Genomic DNA, 21,631 nt, shown 5'->3' with positions numbered 1-21,631 from the left:
TAATAAAAAAACCGACCAGATGAACTGCATCGATGCCTTTCCCAACCTTCTGGTACGGGTTTCTCTTGCACGGTGATCTCGTCCTGAGCCATGGATTCTACATTACTATTACACATACCAAATCCACCCGGCACCCGCTCGCCTTGAGACGCCATCTTGCTTCTCGTGAAGGGTTAATTTCGCTCGCTCGTAATTTGGAGGGAATCGGGGGTCGCTTCTCTCACCCCTGGACCGATTCCCGTGAATTTAGCCGGAGACAGGAGAGCCTGTTTTCCTGTTCTCCGTTACCAGTGCCGTGAGGAGGGCGATGAATTTGTATCGCACGACCTGACACCAGTGTTGCGGATTTCGCGCCCGCCGGCGTGCTGACGGCCACGTAACTCGAATTTGCGGCACGTCGCCCACCGGACGGACAATCCAGTCGTGACCCTCTCGGACTAACGCCGGGAACCAGTCACGGGTGGACCTTTCGGTCTCACCGCGATCGAGCCAATCAGCCCCCGCGTGGGATAGGGTTGCTCGCCAAATTCGAACTACCTAAGTACCCACGCGGAGGGTAGACCGGGCGATCGCACCTCGCCGCAGGTCGACTTCGGACACGGGCCACTTAAGCGACCCGTTCCGTACTATCAGAATAACCGAGCGGTGTTATCGTCGACCTCGACGGTTCGATTAATTATCGGGCGTACTCAGCCCACTACCAACCCTTTACGTGAAGCAAGATGGGGATTCAATGGAGGAAAAGACGAAGCGAAGCGGGAGAACAGTTCAACAATAAAGCACATTTATTCGCGACGAACGGAAAGCACACAAATACAATTCCACCAAATGCACACAAAAAAGAAAACACAATTCCATTTACACAAAAAGCAAACATAAAAGTGAAAACACAGTGCAGAGCTAATACCGACTACCGAGCACACGGCAACACTTATACAATTCTACTTCACAGACGGCGCCGACAACACATACCCAAAACCAAGGAAAAGAACATCCCCCAAGAATGAGGTAGGCCTGAGGCCGAGACCGGGTCGGGCCTACCCGTCTGGTGATGAGACGCGGAGCGGCGATGGCCCCGCAACCCGCGGGCCTCGTGGACAGTGCCTGGCAGGGGGTGGGAACGGGCCCCCTTGGTCGCACTATCTCAGCGCGGGGGGAAACAGGAGGGGGTTGCTGATGCTCGGGGTATAGAGGATCTTTATTATCCCTGGTGTGCGTCTCCACCTCGGCCAGGTCGCGCTGCCGGCCTCCCTCGGGCGTGCAGCTCCTGGCACCGACGCGAGCACCCCTCGTCCGACTCTCTTCAGCTTCTCCAGCCACTGCAGGCTTCGGGCTCCAGACTTCTTTCGTTCTCGTTTGCGACTCTCCTCTGACTGACGAACACCGTCCTTTTATCCCCCCGTAACTTCGCCTTTGACCCCCTCCCTTTGACCTTTCACCTCGCTCCCCATTGGCCCGAGAAAAAGTGGGCGTGAAGGCTTTTTGATCCACAAATTTGCATATATCGATCGTTCTGGAGGCGGGGCCAAATCGCCCCTCGCTCACCGATTGGACGGCAAAAAGTGGGCGTGTGTCGTTTTTGATCCGTTTTTGAAGCACAAAATCCGTGATTTTGTACACGCTGTTCAACGTGCGCCCTACACGAGTCCAGCATCGGTGCCCATGAGTGGCGCGAGATGACGGTGATGCGATGGTGGCGAGTTGTGACGGTAAAGGTCGTGGCGGTTGTGGTGAAGCGGCGTTGTGGTTGGTGGTTGTTGTTGTGGTTGTGATCATGGCGGTTGGTCCAAAATAAAGATAGTAAAAGAAAAACGGCTATCCTGAAGAGTCGCAGCACGCATAAATGACATGTATTCCCACTAGACAACGGGTTTGGGCCTAACTACACATGCACTTACCAAGATACCTCACCTAAGGGACCTGAATGGTGGTTTGCGAATCTGGTAACCACAACAATATATATATATATATATATATATATATATATATATATATATATATATATATATATATATATGTATACATACATACATACATACATATACACACCACTAAAAGGAAGAAAAAAAATCAATGTCTCCGTCTCTGTCTCTGTCTCTCTCCTATGTTGGACCACATCTTTTAAGTTACAAACTCCAAATTCAGGGTACAAATACAACTTTGTGTGGGGTGTAACTTGAGCTATGTGGCCGTGGCCTCACACAGAGCTGTGAGGGACGGGGGGTGGGGTGGGGTGTAAATTCTCGATGTAAATGTGTACCGTGGAGCGCCACCAGACGGTGGTAGCAAAGAGTATTACTATTTCCTTTTTTACTTGGGCAACACTGGGGTTAAAGCACTCTTCTCACAGGTAAATTTGTCCTCATTCCCTTATCCCCCACCTCCCACCCCCCCTCCCCATGGCAAGCACTCAGTCAATTTTTGCTATTGCTGTTCAAACAACATTGCATTGGAAAATGAATCACCACAATTACATACCAAGGCAACATATAGTTTTGCCTTCCCTGGGGGGGAAGGTGGCAGGAGAGCTCTGTAGACTGAGGAGGCAGTGAGGTGGGGGGGGGGTGGGTAGGAGAGCTCCATGAACAGAAGAGCCGGCGAGATGATAGGGGAGGGGGGAGGGCAGGAGAGCAATCCACATCGTCACAATGCACTGAGGCAAGAGAGCAGACCTCACATGATATCTCTGGACAGACATGTGCACATAGAGTCAATCTTAGAAAGAATAAGTTCAATGAGCTCTTCAATGTCGCACATGGATGTTCAATCGTGAAATTATGGCCTGACATACGTAGGAAGAATAGCCGCGTCACAGACATTGCCAGTGCACTGAATGTGGTTTATATTTGGTCATGCACAAATTGGGTGTAATGGGTGACTATGGACTGATTGATTGCTTTATGATCCAGCTTTCAACTTTTTTTGTCTAAAGGTTCACATCATCAAAAAAAAAAAAAAAATCAGACACAGGAATGATCATTTATGATGAAGTGTTGAAGTAACATTTAAAAATTGTTGCATGTCGTGGCGACAAGGAAGACTTCTTTGTTGTAGAACAACAGCTCATGAGATGATGAGATGACAAAATAGACCTCAGATTGTTGGGGAGACACAGAAATTGAAACATATTTTAGGTGGGATGAGACTGCAAGGCAACCAAGCAGTCAGAAAGGCGATGCTTTTGCGACAGCCTTCTGCTGCGAAATACCAAGTATCGTATGGGCTGATGAGATTCCCCTACAACCTCCAGGAACGCAACATGAAATGCAGCATCTCCACCCTCCGTGAGGATGAAAGCTGCTGTACTCCATGGCATTGAAGACAAGTACTGTCATATATCAAAATAAGATGATATCAAAGTGAAAACTTATCTCTACAAAGGATTATAAGGCCTATAGTTCAGGGATGTAATGAGATCACGATAAAGAAGAAAAAGAGCAATCAGAAAGTGCAGACCCTCACCAGGACTTCTTTTGAGTGGTGTATTTTTTATAGGTTTGAGGGTAAATCCAATATGGCTGCCAAACCATGTGACCTATATGATATCATATGTGCGAACCTTTTGTTCCTCATGGACAGGCGGTCATACTTGTAAAGTTACGCCTCCATTTGTTCAGCCACTTCAGAGAAGAAGATTTTTGAAGGTTTTTTTTTTAACAATACAGCTGCCAAATCACGTGACCGATGACATCATGAATATTTTTTTTCTGTGGACCATTTTATCCCGAGATGACCCTCAAAAATTTTCATACTGATCGGATGTGGTGTTCTACATATGCAATTATGACGTCATACGAGGGGCCCTATGACATTAAAGAAAAAATGCACTCATTCCCCATGAGGAGTACTTGCTGTATGCCAAGTTTCCATTTTTTTCCTTGGTGTGGTTTCAGAGATATAGAGGTCCAAATGTTTTCCGTTTTTCCAATATGGCCGCTACACCACGTGACCTATAATGTCATAATTATTAAAACATTCCACATGAGTCGTCGCAGCAATGGTCAAAATTGTCTCAATCCGACAAGCGGTTGCAGAAAAAAATACAAAAGTTCTGTGTGGACAAACAGACAAACAAACACAAATGCATTACCCTCTCCTTTGGCAAGGGTAATCATTGTTGACAACAAGGTCAAAGAGCTCAATGGACTGCACCTCCACAAAATGCTGTTGACCACACAAGTGAATTGAATTTCCCCTCATGCTGTCCTTGTTTAGATACAGAGTTTAGAATGTGGGACTTTCCATCATTGAATCGCATATTCCAGACCGGTTGTCAATATTTTATCCACATGACAGATCTGCATAAAAGGTAGCATCTGCAACCAGCCTGTCACTTTGTTGTAGAAATCACAAGCACGAGGTGGAATCTTCTGCCTGGAATTGCTGATTTTCTAATGAAGCAGAAAGGTCATTACATAAATTAGAACTCATCATGCTTGTCAAGTTGATGTTGCCACTAATATTGTTGTGGTGCCGGGTTCGGTGGCGAGGACGACCGCGAGACGGAGCAGTCGGGCCATCTCCCACCGAACACCGAAATTGAAAGGTCGTCACCCCGGATAACTCCGGAGTCGACGGGTCGCTTAAAGGACCGTGCTCACCAATATTTCGATGGCGTGAGGTATGGTCCACTTGTCTATTCCAATTTACCTAAGTACTCAAGCCGTCTAACTACCGGGGAAACCACAGTCCACACCCTCGGCCGGCTTTGTCCAAACCGAGTCGCTGTTACCGACTCGGATCCGGCGTAACCGAGTGGGAGTTACCAAAGCCGCGCCGGTCCAAATAACAACTTACGACACAAACGGCCTCACTATTTCTCAAGCCCGCACCGTGCTGGATCAATGGTAGAAACGACAGGCAACGAACTGGAACATTTAACAGATATTTATTTACAATAAGACAAAGTGCAGACTTATTCCGACTAAAATGCAATGTACAATCAGCAATTAACACTTGTACAATTTCTATTTATAGGACGGCGCTACCACAGACATGCACACACCAAAAGATAATGGATCCGGATTGTCTTTATTTTGACCCTCACAGCCAAGGGGATAGACAGGCTGGAGGTCAGAGTTTGGTCGGTACCTGGCTGCGTTCGCACAGCTTGCTGACCTGCCCTTGTGGAGCTCGGGATTCTTGTGGAAGGACTTGGGAAGATCGGACACTCCAACCACCACGTTGGGACTCGAACCCACACAGACAAACTCGCACCAAGCGCCAAGGAACCAAGGTTGCTTCTCCCAGGTTCAAGAACTCCTTGAAATATCCTTCCCATACCTTCAGTACTGTCCCCTTCTCTGTCACTAGTCTCCCACACCTTCCTTCATCAGCATACCCCCTTCTTGGCCTTACTACCCTCATCCCTGTCATGAGCCAATTTATAGATAGTCTTCTTCCAACTTGGTGTATACCTCCTCTTCCATATCATTTCTCACCTTATCCACAGCTCTCCTTGCTGCTTTCTTCTTTTGCCCATGCAGGTGCAGCAACCCTGCATCCAGTTGTCCCTCTCCATCCTCTTCCAAACCTCCTTCTTTTCACCAACTACCTTCACTACTTCCTCTGTCCACCATACCTAGTTTCCATTCCAAGATGATGCACCCTTTCCTGATGTCCTTCCACACAGACCTTCTGCAATTCCCCTAAACGTTTCTCCAAATCTTCCGCTTCTTCGTTAAGTTCCTCATACCTGGCCCTCATCCTCTCCTTGTAGTCTATGACGCCATTGCCTCTGCACTCCCCCCATCTTATAATCTTCTGACCCCTGATCTTAACTTCCCCCTATTCTGCAAACATCTAACAAACAGCACAGGCTTGGGCTGGGTGGAAATGCTCTCCAGCAACCACCTTACAGTCCTTGATGCTCCACAACTGTTGTTTCTTCATGACCAAAAATCCAATTTTGTGCTATGTTGTTCACTACTATAAGTACATCTTGCAGTGGAAAAATTTAAACTTCCACATCGACCATCATCATTTCTGCTTTCGATGAAGCAAATGGCCATGACTACATGCACTCAATGATGTTCTGACAAGTTTTTTTTAAAAACCTGATCTATCAAGGAATACCAATTTCCCTTTACATCAAGTTAAGCATGAGTCACATTTGCACTACGGCTAGGATACGGCAGCCGTACCCCCCCCCCCTGAATTGACAGAAACGTGCGGCGGCCGCAGAGTTTCTGAGGTGGCCTCAGGGTGGCCCTACGCCGTATGGCTATCTTTTACAGGCCGTAGGGGTCTCCGTGGAATTAAAGCACGGAGTTCTAACTTTTTTCATTTCTAGGTTGGCCGTAGCAATTCGACAAGCCGTAGCCATGATCTAGATGTGTTCCATGTAGGACGTACGGTGGGTTTGCGTTATTCGTGCGTTTTCTGTAGGCATTTATCAATGAAAAATGAACTTTGCCAACCCCCAAAAAATTACGGCGGACGCACTATTTCCACGTTCGCCTTAGGGCCCCCCTACAGTCGCCTTGCGGGCACCTTGAGGCAACCTTGAAAATTATATGGCTGCCGCAGGGACACCCTAAGGTCACCGTGCGACATCAAATCAAAGACCGTACGGCACCCCCACGTTTTCGGTCTCCACAATTTCTCAATACCTCGTGCGGATACCCAAAAAATAAAAACATATGTGACTGCTACATTGTGTGACCGTGGAAATACCGCGGCCGCCCTATAATTGCTAGTGGCCGTAGATTTTTTAGACCCTACGGCCGCCGAGCCAAATGTGACTGAAGTTATTTTCCCCCCTCTCACCTGTTTTCAGATTTCAGAAAAAGCCAAAAGTATCGGCAGTGAAGCAACAAGCAATGGAATGAACAAACAGTGAAAGAACAAGGGGAGGAAATACAGAAACAAATCTTAATGGGGCTTTCAAGACGATGCAGCCTGGACAAAGACACACAAAACCAGCACAAAACTGCATGTGAAGGCACTCAATGAGATGCGCAAATACATTACACCAACAAATCAACACCAAAAAAAAAAAACAACAACTTCGGAACAGGTGTCCTCAGCTTTAAAGACAGCCTCTCAAAGCAGAGAAGATGACGTCTAGCCGTGAATAAACCTGGACCTGGAACTCAATTCTTTCTCAGCACCAATTAGATCTTCAATCTATTCATACAAGTTTTGTGTCTCCTCATTATTGTGCTGATGCAGGCATGTAGATCTCAATGATCACAATATCAACTGTGTGGGCATTGATCATCACCAAAGGTAGTCTGTCACTTTGTCTTGCTATCATTTTGCGATACTGTTCTTAAACCATTTAAATAAAACCAGCAATACCTATTTGGCTCTCACTACCACATGCGTAGATCACTGTTACATCATCACTCATGAAATTTGCACCTTCCTTCCATCACACCTCATAAATTCCAATGATAACGATACCATCTCTTCACATTTTTCTAATGTTCCTGGTGTCATATATTGTCTGTGCATTCCAAATACTGATTTTGGGCTGGCAGGATGGCCGAGAGGTGTGCACACTCACCTCTAAGTTGTCTAGCCTGGGTTAGAATCTCAGTTCAGCTATAAACTGTAACTCGGTGTTTCATAGGCAGGGTGATTCATCAATGTGAGTGCAGTCCCACAGATAGATGTTAAACGGGAATCCCATCTGCCAGCATTTGTTGATGCATGTTGAAGATCGCACGGTGTCCTTCGTGAAGAGGAGGCAAGCTATTGCCGGCACCATAAACAAATTACAAATTGCAGTCCTAACCTAAGTCTAACATCAGGCCTGGCCAGCCGGTTCGTAAAAGACTTGGGCCAAGATTCTCCTGGCCAACTCCACAAGAAAATGGGAATGATTGTGGCTGTTAAAAAGAGAAGGAGAAGGAGATTCCAAGTACTGATGTTCTAAATTGCTTTGTTATTTTCTTTGCATAAAAAAATAATCTCACTGAGATTTTGAGAATATTACAACAAACGAACTGCAATTGTAAGCTGTCTGGGGTTCAGTGACAATCCTGAAAAGAACCAATAGAACAAAGATATGAGAACAAAACTTCACAACTTGGTCCCGAAACGTGATCCTTTAGCAAAAAGGAGGTGGATACTTCGAGTCCTGGGAGGATTCCATTTAACCTTCTGAAACCAGCAAGTGGAGGCTACAACCAACTAAAGATATCGAGTTGGTTTTCTGTTGCCTTCCTCAAACAGCAATAATGCACTAAATGGGTTAGTTATTCCAACCATTGCTCTTGAAAAGTCATCCGATTGCCACCATGACAGACCACTTGCTCTTCTCATGGGAATACAACTTAGTGCCAACGTGTCAGGTCAGTTATGGGAGCATGCACCAGAGCAACGCGTCGCTGCGTCCACTTCCGCCGGTACTCCAGGGGTCTCCATCTGGCCATCCCCCAGGCAGATGCCGAGCCCATCCCCATCCCCTTGAGATGCTGATCAACCTGCCGCAACCACGAGGCACGTGGTCGGCCCATTAGCTACCTCCACTCACGAGGCTCCCTCGCTGAGAGAATCTGATGAGCAGATCAGCATCAGGAAAACGAACCACATGTCCATACAGCCGCAGCTGACGTTCACAGACTATGCAGGAAACAAATCTCATTTGAGTCTCTCTCAGCAACCGCTCGTTGGACACAAGGCCCGACCAGCGATAGCCAAGGATTCTCCAAAGCGACATGGTATCAAAGGAATTAAGTCGCCGTCTCAGATCCCTGGTCAGAATCCAAGTCTCACATGTGTAGAGCAAGATTGGAAGCACCAAGGACCTGAAGACTCAGAATTTCTTCCTCCCACACAGGTACCGGCAGCACCACACCCCATGATCCAGGGAATCCATGACTCCCCAGATCCTCTGAACTCTGACTCACAGCCAGCAGAAACATAAAATCACTGCCAAGATAAGTGAATCTCTCCATGACCTCAACAACCTCACCACAAACAGGTACAGACTAGATAGCAGCATTCAAGATGTCATTGAAAGCCTGCATCTTAGTTTTGACCCATGAAATCCATAATCCCAGTGGCACAAACTCCTCATTCAGCACCTCGAGAGCCCCCAAAAGGATATCTGGAGTCTCCGCAAAGATGACTGCATCATCTGCAAAATCAAGGTCAGAGATCTTGACATTCCCTAACGATGCACCGCAGCTTGACGGCTACAACATCCTCCCCAGAATCCAGTCCAGACAAGCATTGGAAAGTGTGGGGGCCAGTACACACCACTGACAAACTCCAGTAACAACTGGAAATAAGTCAGAGATGGTACCACCACATCACACAGCACTCTCAGTACCAGAGTAGAGTTCAGACATCAGATCGATCAGTTTTGGTGGCACCCCACGAAGACCAAAAATCCTCCAGAGGGCATCCCGATTCACTGAATCGAACGCTTTACAGAGATCAACATAGGCTGCAAGCAGCCCCTGCCAAAACTCTCGTCTGCTTTGGGTGAGGACCCGAAGAGCAAGGATATGGTGAATCGTTGACCTTTTTGGTGTGAAGCCTGACTGCTCTGGATGCTGGTGCTCAAGCAGATGGTGGCGAATCCTATCAACAATTATCTGAGCAAAGACCTTGCCCGGCACTGAGAGCAGCGTCACCCTCAGTTGTTGTTGCAGTCCTGGTGATCACTCTTCCCTTTCCAGAGAGGGACAACAAGGCCCCTCTTCCAGTCATTTGGGATGATGGCTATGTTCCAGGCAGAGTACAGCATTTCTATCAACATTGAGAAGTTTAGCATGGATTCCACAGATGCCAGGGGCTTTAAACCCTTTCAACTCGTTCACCGCAGCCTGTGCTTCCACAAACAAAGGCGGTTCACAATTGATTGGAGGGGATATGGGGAGAGTTATACCCTGACATCCAACTCAACAGCTGGTGGGTCAGCCTGGTGCAGTCGCTCAAAGTAACTTCAATTCATCTGTCGAGAGCCCACCACCCTCCACTCTAACAGCTGTGCACTGAGGGACGGGCTTGGAGGAATGCAATGCACAAATTTCTCTGTAAACAGGACAAGAATCACTTGCCCACAGGTGATGTTCTACCCCCTTACAGATTTTTTGCACATAGGCCTCCTTGTCCACCCTTAGCGCACGTACAGTTTTATTCCTCAGCTCCCTGAGCAGCTCAGCTCTGCCATTCAGCGTAGCCCGACGACTTTGGTCAAGGGTATCCAATGTCACTCGAGACAAAAATTCTTCTTCGCCCTATGGTGAGTTCCAAGACATCCACCGGCAAAATCAAGGATGGTGGTCTTGAAGGCACTCCACAACTCTTCAGGATTCCCAAAAACACCCAGACCCCCAAAATCCCCAGAGTTTTTGCAAACTCCTCAGCTACCCTCTCATCCTTGAGTTTGCCAACATCCAGCCGAGGCTGGGATAGTAGCATTCTCCTGGATTTAAGCTGCAACTTCAGAGTTGCTACAACAAGCCTGTAGTGAGGAACTGAGCACTCTGGTAGACCCTGCAGTTCTGGATCATTTTCCAGTGACCATCAATGAGCACATGGTCAATCTCCTTTGGCACAGCACCAAAGTTGGAATACCAAGTCCAGCGATGAGCTTGTGGGCGCTGAAACCATGAACCAGCCACCCTAAGTCCATGACTTCTTGCAAAGTCAAGGAACTTATTGCTATTCTGGTTCACAGTTCCAGACCCATGGGGACCAACACACGTGTCATATCCATCTCGATCAGTTCCAGTAGATGCATTGAAATCCCCAAAGATTGGAAGAGTATCTCGCCTGGGGCACTGATCAACCATGGACTCGAGCGTGGCATAGAATGCGTCCTTCAAGGTGAGATCACTCGCCTCAGTTGGAGCAGATACAGAGACCAGGTAAATGACACCCAAGGAGTGACGAATCCTTCATCTCATAAATACACTCATTGACCGGTGTTTCCTCAATTTTCATTGGAGTCAGCTTATTGGACGCAGTTACTGCAACTCCTTGGGCATGGTAACCATCAGAGCAACCAGACCAACAGTCGGTGTGACCACCCGCCATGATCTCACGGCAATCCGGTCTCTGAACCTCAGAGTGTGCTGCAATACCGATGTCCAAATGAAGGGTTTTATGGTGGCCAGAGTGCTAATCCTGCCACCAACCTCCGAATAAAAAGTAATCCAACTGCAGGAGGGCGTTCGAAGACACAGTCGGGCAAAAGATATGGATGGCCATTGGCTCACAAGGAGTTCATCCGCCATTTGACAGGTTTTGCGATTAATCCTGCTCATGTCCATGTCATACATCCTCCTCACCAGGAAACTTGGTTGGGGAGACGGTTTAGTGGTACATGTAGCAAGTCACAGATCTAATGATCTACTCTGGCCTGACCTGACCAGACAGCTCATGCATCGTGCACTTGTGCACTCTTGCACGAGTGCACGATGGTCAGGTCAGGTCGAGTAACTATCTCTCATTCATATTCTGACTCCCACTCCAATTCTTTCCTTTTAGCTATAGTACAAAACAAGCATGCATACACACACGATATTCAATAGGCAACTGATAATAAGCACACCATGATGCCTCCCGTGACTTGGACCAACCACACCACTCCACAACACACTATACCACCCGCGCATCACGCGCCCTTATTTCGTTCAAATCTGTGCACCAATTACCAACCGGAACCTCACCTTACTTCACACCTCGCTCAACAAACCTCACCACTTTGACCACAAATGCCTCCCACACACGGGAAAAAGATTCTCGCACTCCTGCTTACCTCTGCATCGCTACCATTTGCCACTCTATTTTGAGGTACACCGCACGACTTGGATTGTCCCCGGCAACGCACGACTCAGATTGTCCCCGGCACCGCATGACTCGGATTGTCCCCGGCACCGCTGGACTCGGATTGTCCCCGGCACCGCACGACTCGGATTGTCCCCGGCACCGCACGACTCGGATTGTCCCCGGCACCGCACGACTCGGATTGTCCCCGGCACCGCACGACTCGGATTGTCCCCGGCACCGCACGACTCGGATTGTCCCCGGCACCGCACGACTCGGATTGTCCCCGGCACCGCACGACTCGGATTGTCCCCGGCACCGCACGACTCGGATTGTCCCCGGCACCGCACGACTCGGATTGTCCCCGGCACCGCACGACTCGGATTGTCCCCGGCACCGCACGACTCGGATTGTCCCCGGCACCGCACGACTCGGATTGTCCCCGGCACCGCACGACTCGGATTGTCCCCGGCACCGCACGACTCGGATTGTCCCCGGCACCGCACGACTCGGATTGTCCCCGGCACCGCACGACTCGGATTGTCCCCGGCACCGCACGACTCGGATTGTCCCCGGCACCGCACGACTCGGATTGTCCCCGGCACCGCACGACTCGGATTGTCCCCGGCACCGCACGACTCGGATTGTCCCCGGCACCGCACGACTCGGATTGTCCCCGGCACCGCACGACTCGGATTGTCCCCGGCACCGCACGACTCGGATTGTCCACGGCACCGCACGACTCGGATTGTCCACGGCACCGCACGACTCGGATTGTCCACGGCACCGCACGACTCGGATTGTCCACGGCACCGCACGACTCGGATTGGCCCCGGCACCGCACGACTCGGATTGTCCCTGGCACCGAACGACTCGGATTGACCCTGGCACCGAACGACTAAGATTGTCCTCGGCACCGCTCGGGTTTGGTTCGGGGCTCGGGTGTGCATTTTGGCTCATAAGGGGGCCCGTGGGTGGTGGGGGAAAGTCCGTTGCTATTCGACATTCAGACTGCACTCGGATCACGTTCAGGGCCAAGGTGCCAGCTCAGGGAGCATGCTCTATGTTGAGTCAGAAGCTCCAACCCAAGCCGAAGTGGGTGGGCAACTGAGATGGTTTCTGGTCCCAGAGCCTGGCAGGGCGTGGCTAGGGCCGCTGTGGCCCAAAAAAGGAGCAGGATTCAGGCCACAGCATGTCACTTTCCAGTCATCACCCCACCCTTTGCCCGGGGCTTATAAAAGGGGGGGGCGTGGAGCCGTTAGACCCTCTTCGCTCCACTTCACTCTACTCTCTGGCTCTTCGCTGCACTCCCTGTCTCGCTATTGGTGTACAATTGCTAGTACGCACTTCTTCTTCTTACTCTTCTTCTTCTTCAAGAGCCTAATCCGGGGCAACTGCCGAGACTTCGTGCCGAGTCAATATTCCGCCACCCCTGGGCAGCCAGACGGAGCAGTGTGGAGTGCGAGTTGCCATGAGCCCCGGCAAAGTAATTATGCAGGAGATAACATGCCACATCATGAGATGGTAATGCTCAGGTGGAGCATCCCACGGAGGTACACGCTACAGAATCAGACCTTTGTACAGCTAGGTTAGGGATCTTTCTCCTTATGAATCTATTTTCCTATTTCTCTATCCACCCCTCTATGCCGTCTTCTTTGGACACACAAAGAACATCATCACTGACTCGCAATCCCATTTTCGTCTGGCACGACACCGCACCCCCCCCCCCCACATTGTATGACACGATCCCTCTCACTACCACACCTGAGACACAACCAGTATTCCTCCCACCTACCTCTCCCAAAGCGTTCTGGGATGCGTTGGTCTGCTGACCGTGCCAGGTATTGAGGTCGTTGATCCCACCTGCTTTCTTTCTCTCTGGCTATCTAATCTTCCATATTAACTTTCCAATGTCCAGATTCTGCTCATCTGCATTTTCATCTCAGGCCCTCTTTTATTCATCCTATAGAATCGCAGGTATATTTTTCATAAAAGCTACTGGCCAAGAGTTTGTGTACACCAAGTGAAAAGCACCTCACAAGTGGATTTTATTTACTCTACTGGTCAAAACTTTTAGAACACACCCCCATTTTTCAGTTTTTACAGAAATTTAAGCAGTTCAAGTCCAGTGAATAACCTGAAATGGTAAAGAGCTAAGCGGTAAACTGCCAGAGATGAAGAAAAAAAGTTTAGGTTACCAAAAACTGAAAAATAATGTAAATTTCAGTTGTTAAAAAGGCCCTTTTCAGGGAAAAATCATGGGTTAGCAACTGCAGCTGTTCTGCAGCAATGGAAGTAAATAAAGTCTTGAAAGTTGATGCAAACAATTCCTACAGGTGTCCCAACTTTTGTTGATTAGTTACAAACCCTCTGTCTGTTTAAAAGCAATGTTGGAACAGACTGTGTTGCTACACCATCTGAAGCATCGTTTGGACAAACTTGCACTGCAGGAAGTAGTGTATTTCCATCATAATGGCGAGAAAAAGACAATTAACAAAGGAAGACAGACAGACCATTATAACTCTGAAAAGTATAGGTCTTTCCTTTCGAGAAATAGCAAAGTAAGCCAAGGTGTCAGTGAGTACAGCTTCCTGCACCATCAAAAGGCACTTGGAAACTGGAGGAAACTCTGACAGAAAGAGGTCTGGCAGACCCAAAGCCCCAACACAATCAGAAGACAAGTTTCTGAGAGTCAACAGCTTGCGTGATAGGTGACTCACAGGACAGCAGCTTCAAGCACAGCTTAACACGGGTCAAAGTAAGGAAGTCTCAGTTTCAACTGCGAAGAGAAGACTTCGAGCTGCAGGTTTGACAGGTCGAGTGGCAGTAAGAAAGCCATTGCTAAGATTGCAAAATAAGAAAAAGAGGCTTGCCTGGGCCATGAAGCACCACCAGTGGACTACTGAAAACTGGAAGAAGGTCTTATGGACCGATGATTCAAAATTTGAAATAATCGGTTCATCACGAAGAGTTTTTGTACACCGTCGAGAAGGCGAAAGGATGGTTCCTCAGTTTGTGACACCAACTGTCAAACATGGAGGAAGAAGCGTGATGATCTGGGGCTCTTTGGACAAAACTTGATGGACAGGTTGTGTGTGTTGCAAGGATGAATTGATTCGATTTTGGTGAAGATCTGAATACGAGACTTATTTAATTTATAAAGTGATTCTTTACCATTGAGAGATAGGGCCAAAAACGGTATAGTACTGTATAGCATGATAGGCCTGTTGTTAGCTTCATGGTTAGGGTGGTGGGCTTAGGGTCCTGGGATCCTGAGATCAAATCCCACTTGTCTGTTGAATCAATACCAGGTGGGGTTGATTCTGCCTGTTATCCTTCTGAGGTTGGTAAAATGAGTGCCAGCTTGCTTGTATCCTGTATCGGAGTGGCGACCCATTCAGGATTGTACCCATTAACCAAGGAGACTGCTGAAGCAGCACCAACGCTCCACACAGAGTATGGTCCCAATGGATGGATGGATAGCATGACATATCCAAAATGTATTGGGCCCGATATGTTCTTGTGGATCAGGCATCACATGGCGGAGGTATGCACTCCACCGAGTGCCCTTCTAGTTTGCAGGTGTTTTCTGATGTTTCTGTGATTTTACCCGTTGTATCAGCTTTGTTGTCCATCGGCATACAAAATTTCAGCATTCTACGTCACCCGGAAGGTACCGATCTTTAATATCAGTCAGTGGTTAGAATGAGCTTTAAATATTACACTAGTGGGGTATACTTACACATTGTGTAAGCATATGAACGCCGCTTCCCCATTGTCTCTTTCTTCCTTTCTATGTCACCTGGAATGCACCGATCTTTAATGTCCATCATGAGTCAGTGAATGAGTCAGTCAGTGGTTAGAAAGAGCTTGACATATTATATATATTACAAAGTCAAGGTTCCTAGAAGACGAGAACATATATGTGATCAGGATGCAACAGAACAAAAAGGAACAGCAAAAAGAGAAAGGGGAAATGCCAACAGCAGGGTCGAGGGACCAATAGAGGGAGATGGACAAACAAGGGATGTGGGAAAAAATGGAGAGTAGAGGATGGTGCATGGGGTGGACAAGATCAATACAGAAGCAAACTCTTCGGAAGGAAAAAAACTGGAAATTTGAGGGGTGGGGCAGGGAAGGAGGGTGGGGGTTAATGGGGGAAGAAAGATCATTGTTTTGGATTGTGCATGATCTGAGATAGTGGTGAAAATCTGTCTTGATGTCCTGGATCGAAGAATGGGATGGGAGGGAATGTGGAAGTTGATTCCACAGGCTGGAAAGAGAGAGAGAGAGAGAGAGAGAGAGAGAGAGAGAGAGAGAGAGAGAGAGAGAGAGAGAGAGAGAGAGAGAGAGAGAGAGAGAGAGAGAGAGAGAGAGAGAGAGAGAGAGAGAGAGAGGAATGAATGAGTGAATGTAAGCAGTGTTTCTGGATTTAGGTAGTTTCACCAGAAGGGGGTGGATGATGAACTATGTGTGCCCTGCAGAAATCTGGGTGGGACAAAGCACAGAAAGAGCAGAGGGTTCAGGATTAGAAAAGAGGCGGCAGAATACAGAGAAGCCACCGACCTGTCTGTGATGGGAAGGTGAAAGGCCCACAGACTCGGCTTCATCACGGGAGATTCCAACAATCTTATAGGCCTGGATTTCCACGGCAGTATTGTTGTTCAATAAATCGTTTCAGGTTCATATTTTTCTGTACATAGTTCAAGGCTCATGGAAGAGCTTTACAAGGCCATACAATAAGAATGATAAGTGAATGTTGGAGATGTACATTTACAAACACCGTCAGGTATGTCCAGTGCACAATACTGTCATTGTTGGAAAAAAAAATCTTTATTACAAAAACTGGAAACAGACTGCAAGATGTAGAAAACGAAAAGGAGCTTCTTAACAAATAACTAAAAGACAAATATAAATTCTGAGATCGAACAAACTATTAAATAAAAAAGGTGACAAGTTAAAAATATATATATTTAACTTGTCACCTATATATTTAATACTTTAAATCTAAGCGACATCAAGCATCTAATAGTTCAAATCTAAGTGACATCATGTAATATATATATATATATATATATATATATATATATATATATATGTGTAGTGGAAAATTTTGAAATATTGAGAAACCATGATGAAGGATGAGAGATACAAGAAGGAAATCAAGTTGAAATGTGCACAAATAGCATTTAAAAGGTTGAAAGATTTTCACCAAACAAAAGATGAAAACATTTGTTTTGACCAATATGACAACAGCGGATGTATGGAGGCATCGGCCCTCATTGCCGCTACAAAGAAGATTATGTTGAAGGAGCAAAGATGTGTGGTTTTGGAGAGGAATAGCTGATAACGTGTCTTGGAAAGAAAAGAAAATTAATGAAGAAATCGTGGCAAAGTGAAGAAGAGAAGAACGCATTGTTAGCAATGTGATTGAAAGGAAGACCGATGGCGTATCTCAGACACATCATTAGAGGAAGCAGCGGTAGTCTAGCAGAACAGATAACAATGGCTTTCATGTATGCACGGAAGAAAAGGAATCAAGAAAGACACTGGAGAAAGAAGTGACGGAAAAAGGGAGGATACGGGCCTCGGCGTACAATGATGACAATAGCCAGAGGCTGAGGAACATGATATAGACCTTTTGCTATGGTCATCTGACCAAGCATATTCAATTTGATTCAATCAGTTCATATCCCAGAAAGGAATGAGAAATGTGATGGTATTGGAATCGAGCTCATGGTGCAGGACAAATGATGGAAGTCAAAGCCGTACAACAGCGAGCACTCCATGTTCAACTGATTGGCTTTCCAAGAGAGGATCTTCTATTCACCTCTCCAGAGCTGATTCTGACAGGATAGTTACACCCTTCCACCCATGAGGCGTGTACAAAAAGACCCCCCTCCCCCGACCCTTTTAATAAAATACCATGAAAGATTGATCATGAGCCAGCCAAACTCGGCACAGATGTTCAGCCTTTCATGTGAAGTTTCCCGGAATCGTCACACATCGCCCCTCGGTGGCAGGTGGTTTTTTCTGATGCCAATGGAAGTCACGTTGTTATTTGGCTCCGGAACGTTTCAAAAAAGGGAAAGACTTTTTGACCGTCCCTCATACGTATGCCAAGCACATCGTCTTCGGTTGCCATAATGACTCTCACTATCCTCTCCGGTCTAGATCGGAGCACCACCTAACTCAGGCATTGCTTAGATGTCATCATAAAGTAAACGATAATCAGGTAGTTCAGTGGCCATTAATTTCTCAAGAATTATGATCACATTGGCCGTGGCATTGATAGTGCAACATGGCAAGTGCATAGCCTACTTTAGCAGGAGATTTGAGCCTCAAAGGCCAAGGAGAATAAAAGTAAAGGAAGCTGAAGAGTTATGTACCTCATCGCTAATGCTTCCTTTTTCTTCGTTAAATTGGGAAAACCAGAAGTGGGGCTCGGCAAACAAGACATAGAGGAAAAGAGGTGAAAGGTGAAAAGTTTAGAAAATACCCCAATTTTTCTCATTTAACGTCTTCAACAGAAAGGCTGAAAAATAATCAGGCAGGAAGGAAGGCATGCTCTAGACGTTGTGGGGAGAAGGCAATAATGAAGCACACATGTCAAATCAATCGTCTACAAAACACGGCTTCACCAGCAACTGTACTTTCATTTTATTCTGTTTTTCTGATTTCAAATGTCAAACATCGAATATAGAAAACTTTTTCTAACCACTGACTCACCCACTCACTCACTGATATAAATGTTTAGTTCCTTCTCGGTGGGGTATAAAGCTGAAATTTTACATGTTGATGCACCTCAAAGCCAATATCCCAGGAGAGAAAAAAAAAAACAGAAAAAAAAAATCACAAAACAATCAGAAGATTTCCATAAACGAGAATATCCGCGAATAAAACCCGGGGAGTGCAGCCTCAGTCTGCCCACTGTGCATCATGTCAGCCAAGACAATGGAACTGACGCTATAAATGGTTGCTAGGCAACAGTAACAAGTACCTCTTCTGCCTCTTATTTCATAACTTTTGTCATATATACATTTGAAAAATTACTATAGTTGTAAACTTTCAATAAAGAGCTTATTCTAATCATCAATTGATTGTCTCCTTTACTCGAGATATTTAGCCGTTTGCAAAATGCAAGCACAATGGGGTTTTTTTTTTTAAAACAGTTGAAGGACACCGGATTTTATACCATTAGAAAGGAAGCTATAAACAAGTGATTCCAATATCGATGTCTCTGATCGATGATGTGCATAAGTATTGATAAGGTTTAATAACAATTCCTTTCACACCGTGAGGTGCATAGGGCTGCCGAGGCAGTTTCATTTGGCTAAGGAGTACAGACGGTCCTGGACGGGTCACCAGTCCGACGCACGACACTCAGATGGGTTATTACCCCAGTAAGCTGGTACTCATTTTGCCGACCTCGGAAGGATGACAGGCTGAGTCAACCCACCTGGTGCGATTTCTGCGGCATGACAGGGGCTCAAACTGAAGGCCCTAAGATCGTAAGCCAGCCACGTTAACCAGAAAGCGAACGCCACGCTTGATGAGTTTTAAATATTGCTAATTTCCAAGTAATCATAGTAATTAGCAATTTGTTCATTATTAAGTAATCATTGTAACGACAGCACACTTTAAATATTGCACATTTAATTATATTGCATTATGGGTCACATAACTTGCCATTTGTTTTTTTGGTCTTTCACAAACCACTTCAATATATACATATAGGGGGCTGCAAAAGTAGGTATACAGTAAGGATTATACCAGTATTACCAGTATTATAGTGGTGCTAGGATTCATTTAATACCGGGGGCAAACAGTTTGAACATTTGAGGGATTAATATGTTTATTATTGGTATGTTATTATTGATATGCTTGTATAATTAATCAATAAAATACGTTTTGTTTTTCATTACTGTATACCTACTTTTTCAGCCCCCTGTATATATATATATATATATATATATATATATATATATATATATATATATATATATATATATATGTATATAAATATATATATATATAAAAATATATATATATATATAATACTTATTATATATGCAAGTAGGATGCACTCTCGTAGTTGCTTGCGGTGTGCAAGCATGCCCAACTGGTACTACACAAAACTATCACGGCAATATAACAATCACACTGATCTTCATCTTCATGTTACATTCAACTGGTGACAATGAGGGGTGGAAACGAAGGTGATTGATCCATGAAAGTGAAACAATCAATCAATATACCTAAAATTGAGAATTGCTACATCTTATGAGATCTTTTTTTTTGTCCACTTCAGATCCTTAAATCCGAATGTAATGCACCAATAATGACGAAATACATTGGTGAATCAAGACAGAGAACAGAGACAGACAAAGGGAAGGGGAAAGCCGAAAGGGATCCAAATTCAGCATTTTGCGTACGTAATATGTAGATCGCCCTCCAACTCCTTTCCCTGTTCCTGAAAATGAACGTACAAAGCGTTTTCAAAATGTCCATTTCACTTCTATTTAGAAATAATAAAACCGAAGGAAGATAATTAAATCATAATAATAATAATAATAATAATAATAATAATAATAATAATAATAAAGAAATAAAAATTCATGAATGTTCAAACCTAAAAAGAATCCCATTTGCACTCCCACAATATAATATGTAATATATATGGAAAGGCGGTGTGTACATCGAGCTGTGTTGCCGTATCGGGGTGCAGGCAATCCACAGGAAGGATTAAAATGTAAATCCAGCACGGAGAGAAATCCAGAGGAACATTATTTAAACAGCCCGTGACAGACGCCGCGAACTCTAAACGGATCAATGGCCGTCACACAGCTCGAGACAGCATGCTCTGTCAGCGCTGATTAATAATCAATAGAGACACGTGATTCACGCTGGGCTATGTGGGCGAGCGAGCCGCCTGCGGACGGCACAGCCACAGCCACAGCCGGCACCGGCAGCATCAGCATCACCGTGGTGGTGGGGGGGGGGTCAAGGACGTAGCACGCACGCACGCACGCACGCACCAATTCCAGCCAATCCGAAGTGAAGCTTTACGCACCGTCCTGGCCCTCGAGCTTTGTACCTGTTTGTGGAAGAAATTCGAGTGGATTTTGCATCTATGAACGACGTGAGGACGGCTCAACGTCCGTGACGTCATCACACTGTATATGCACCACGTGTGGAGGTGGGGGGGGTAAAGGAGAGTCACGATCTCATGAGGGTAAATGCCCAGACAGGAACACCGCAACACCCAACGTGAACCTCGTGTCCGACGTCACGGTACAATGTGTGAGGTAAAAAAGGCAAGCGCGGTCTTCGCCGACCATCGACTCACCTGGCTCCTCCGTCTCATGCAAGACCGATATGTCTGCCTGTGGGTTGTACATCTGGTTGTCGCTGCAACTTCTTCGACGGCGGCCTGCGTCCGAGCGGGGAAAGCTCCGAATCCGCGCGCACGTCTCACTGACTGGACCGGCCCGCGAGCCTCCGTTATGACCACAGCTTGCGGGACAATGAGGGCCTTGCCCTGCTCCAGGCACAGATGGCACATGGCGTGCGATTGGGGACCGCCTTTCACGCGCACGATAAACCCAAAGGCAAAGGAGCCAATTGGGATCGTGACCACCGAGGCGCACATTTTAACAGCTCACTACGACGGGCCCTGGTCCAAATCGGCCTGGTGGGTTGAAATAACAAGTCGGACAAAATTTTGTCCCCAAGTGCAGCACCTCATTAAAAAAAAAAAAAAAAACATTCATCAGCTGCTGATGGGGGAGAGAATATATAAAGAAGAAGAACTTTGATATTGAAGACTTGAAGTGGAACGTCACAGTTGAGGTTGTTTCAAGGACGGCCTTGCACAGCGCCAACAAACGTAACCATGGTT

General features: G+C 46.5%; 1 protein-coding gene across 8 annotated transcripts in view; it reads right to left on the bottom strand.

Annotated features, from left to right (window-relative positions):
* The window catches only part of LOC147034170 (LIM domain-binding protein 2-like), a 427,197-nt gene extending 405,800 nt beyond the window's left edge, over positions 1-21,397 (bottom strand). For 7 of the 8 annotated variants that reach the window (XM_085877811.1, XM_085877842.1, XM_085877824.1 and 4 more), the window contains exon 1: positions 21,080-21,397. In XM_085877811.1, coding sequence (XP_085733937.1) covers positions 21,080-21,382 — 303 coding nt within the window. In that variant the 5' untranslated portion in view covers positions 21,383-21,397. The remainder of the gene's footprint in view (positions 1-21,079) is intronic. The other variant, XM_085877863.1, reaches the window with a different exon arrangement.
* Positions 21,398-21,631: the final 234 nt, after the last annotated feature.

This window comes from Eptatretus burgeri, chromosome 1, assembly GCF_056783735.1.
Source record: "Eptatretus burgeri isolate ZD-2024b chromosome 1, Ebu_testis_v1, whole genome shotgun sequence".
NCBI lineage: Eukaryota > Metazoa > Chordata > Myxini > Myxiniformes > Myxinidae > Eptatretus > Eptatretus burgeri.
The sequence above is the reverse complement of the archived record's forward strand: the minus strand, read 5'-3'. Positions and strand labels throughout refer to the sequence as shown.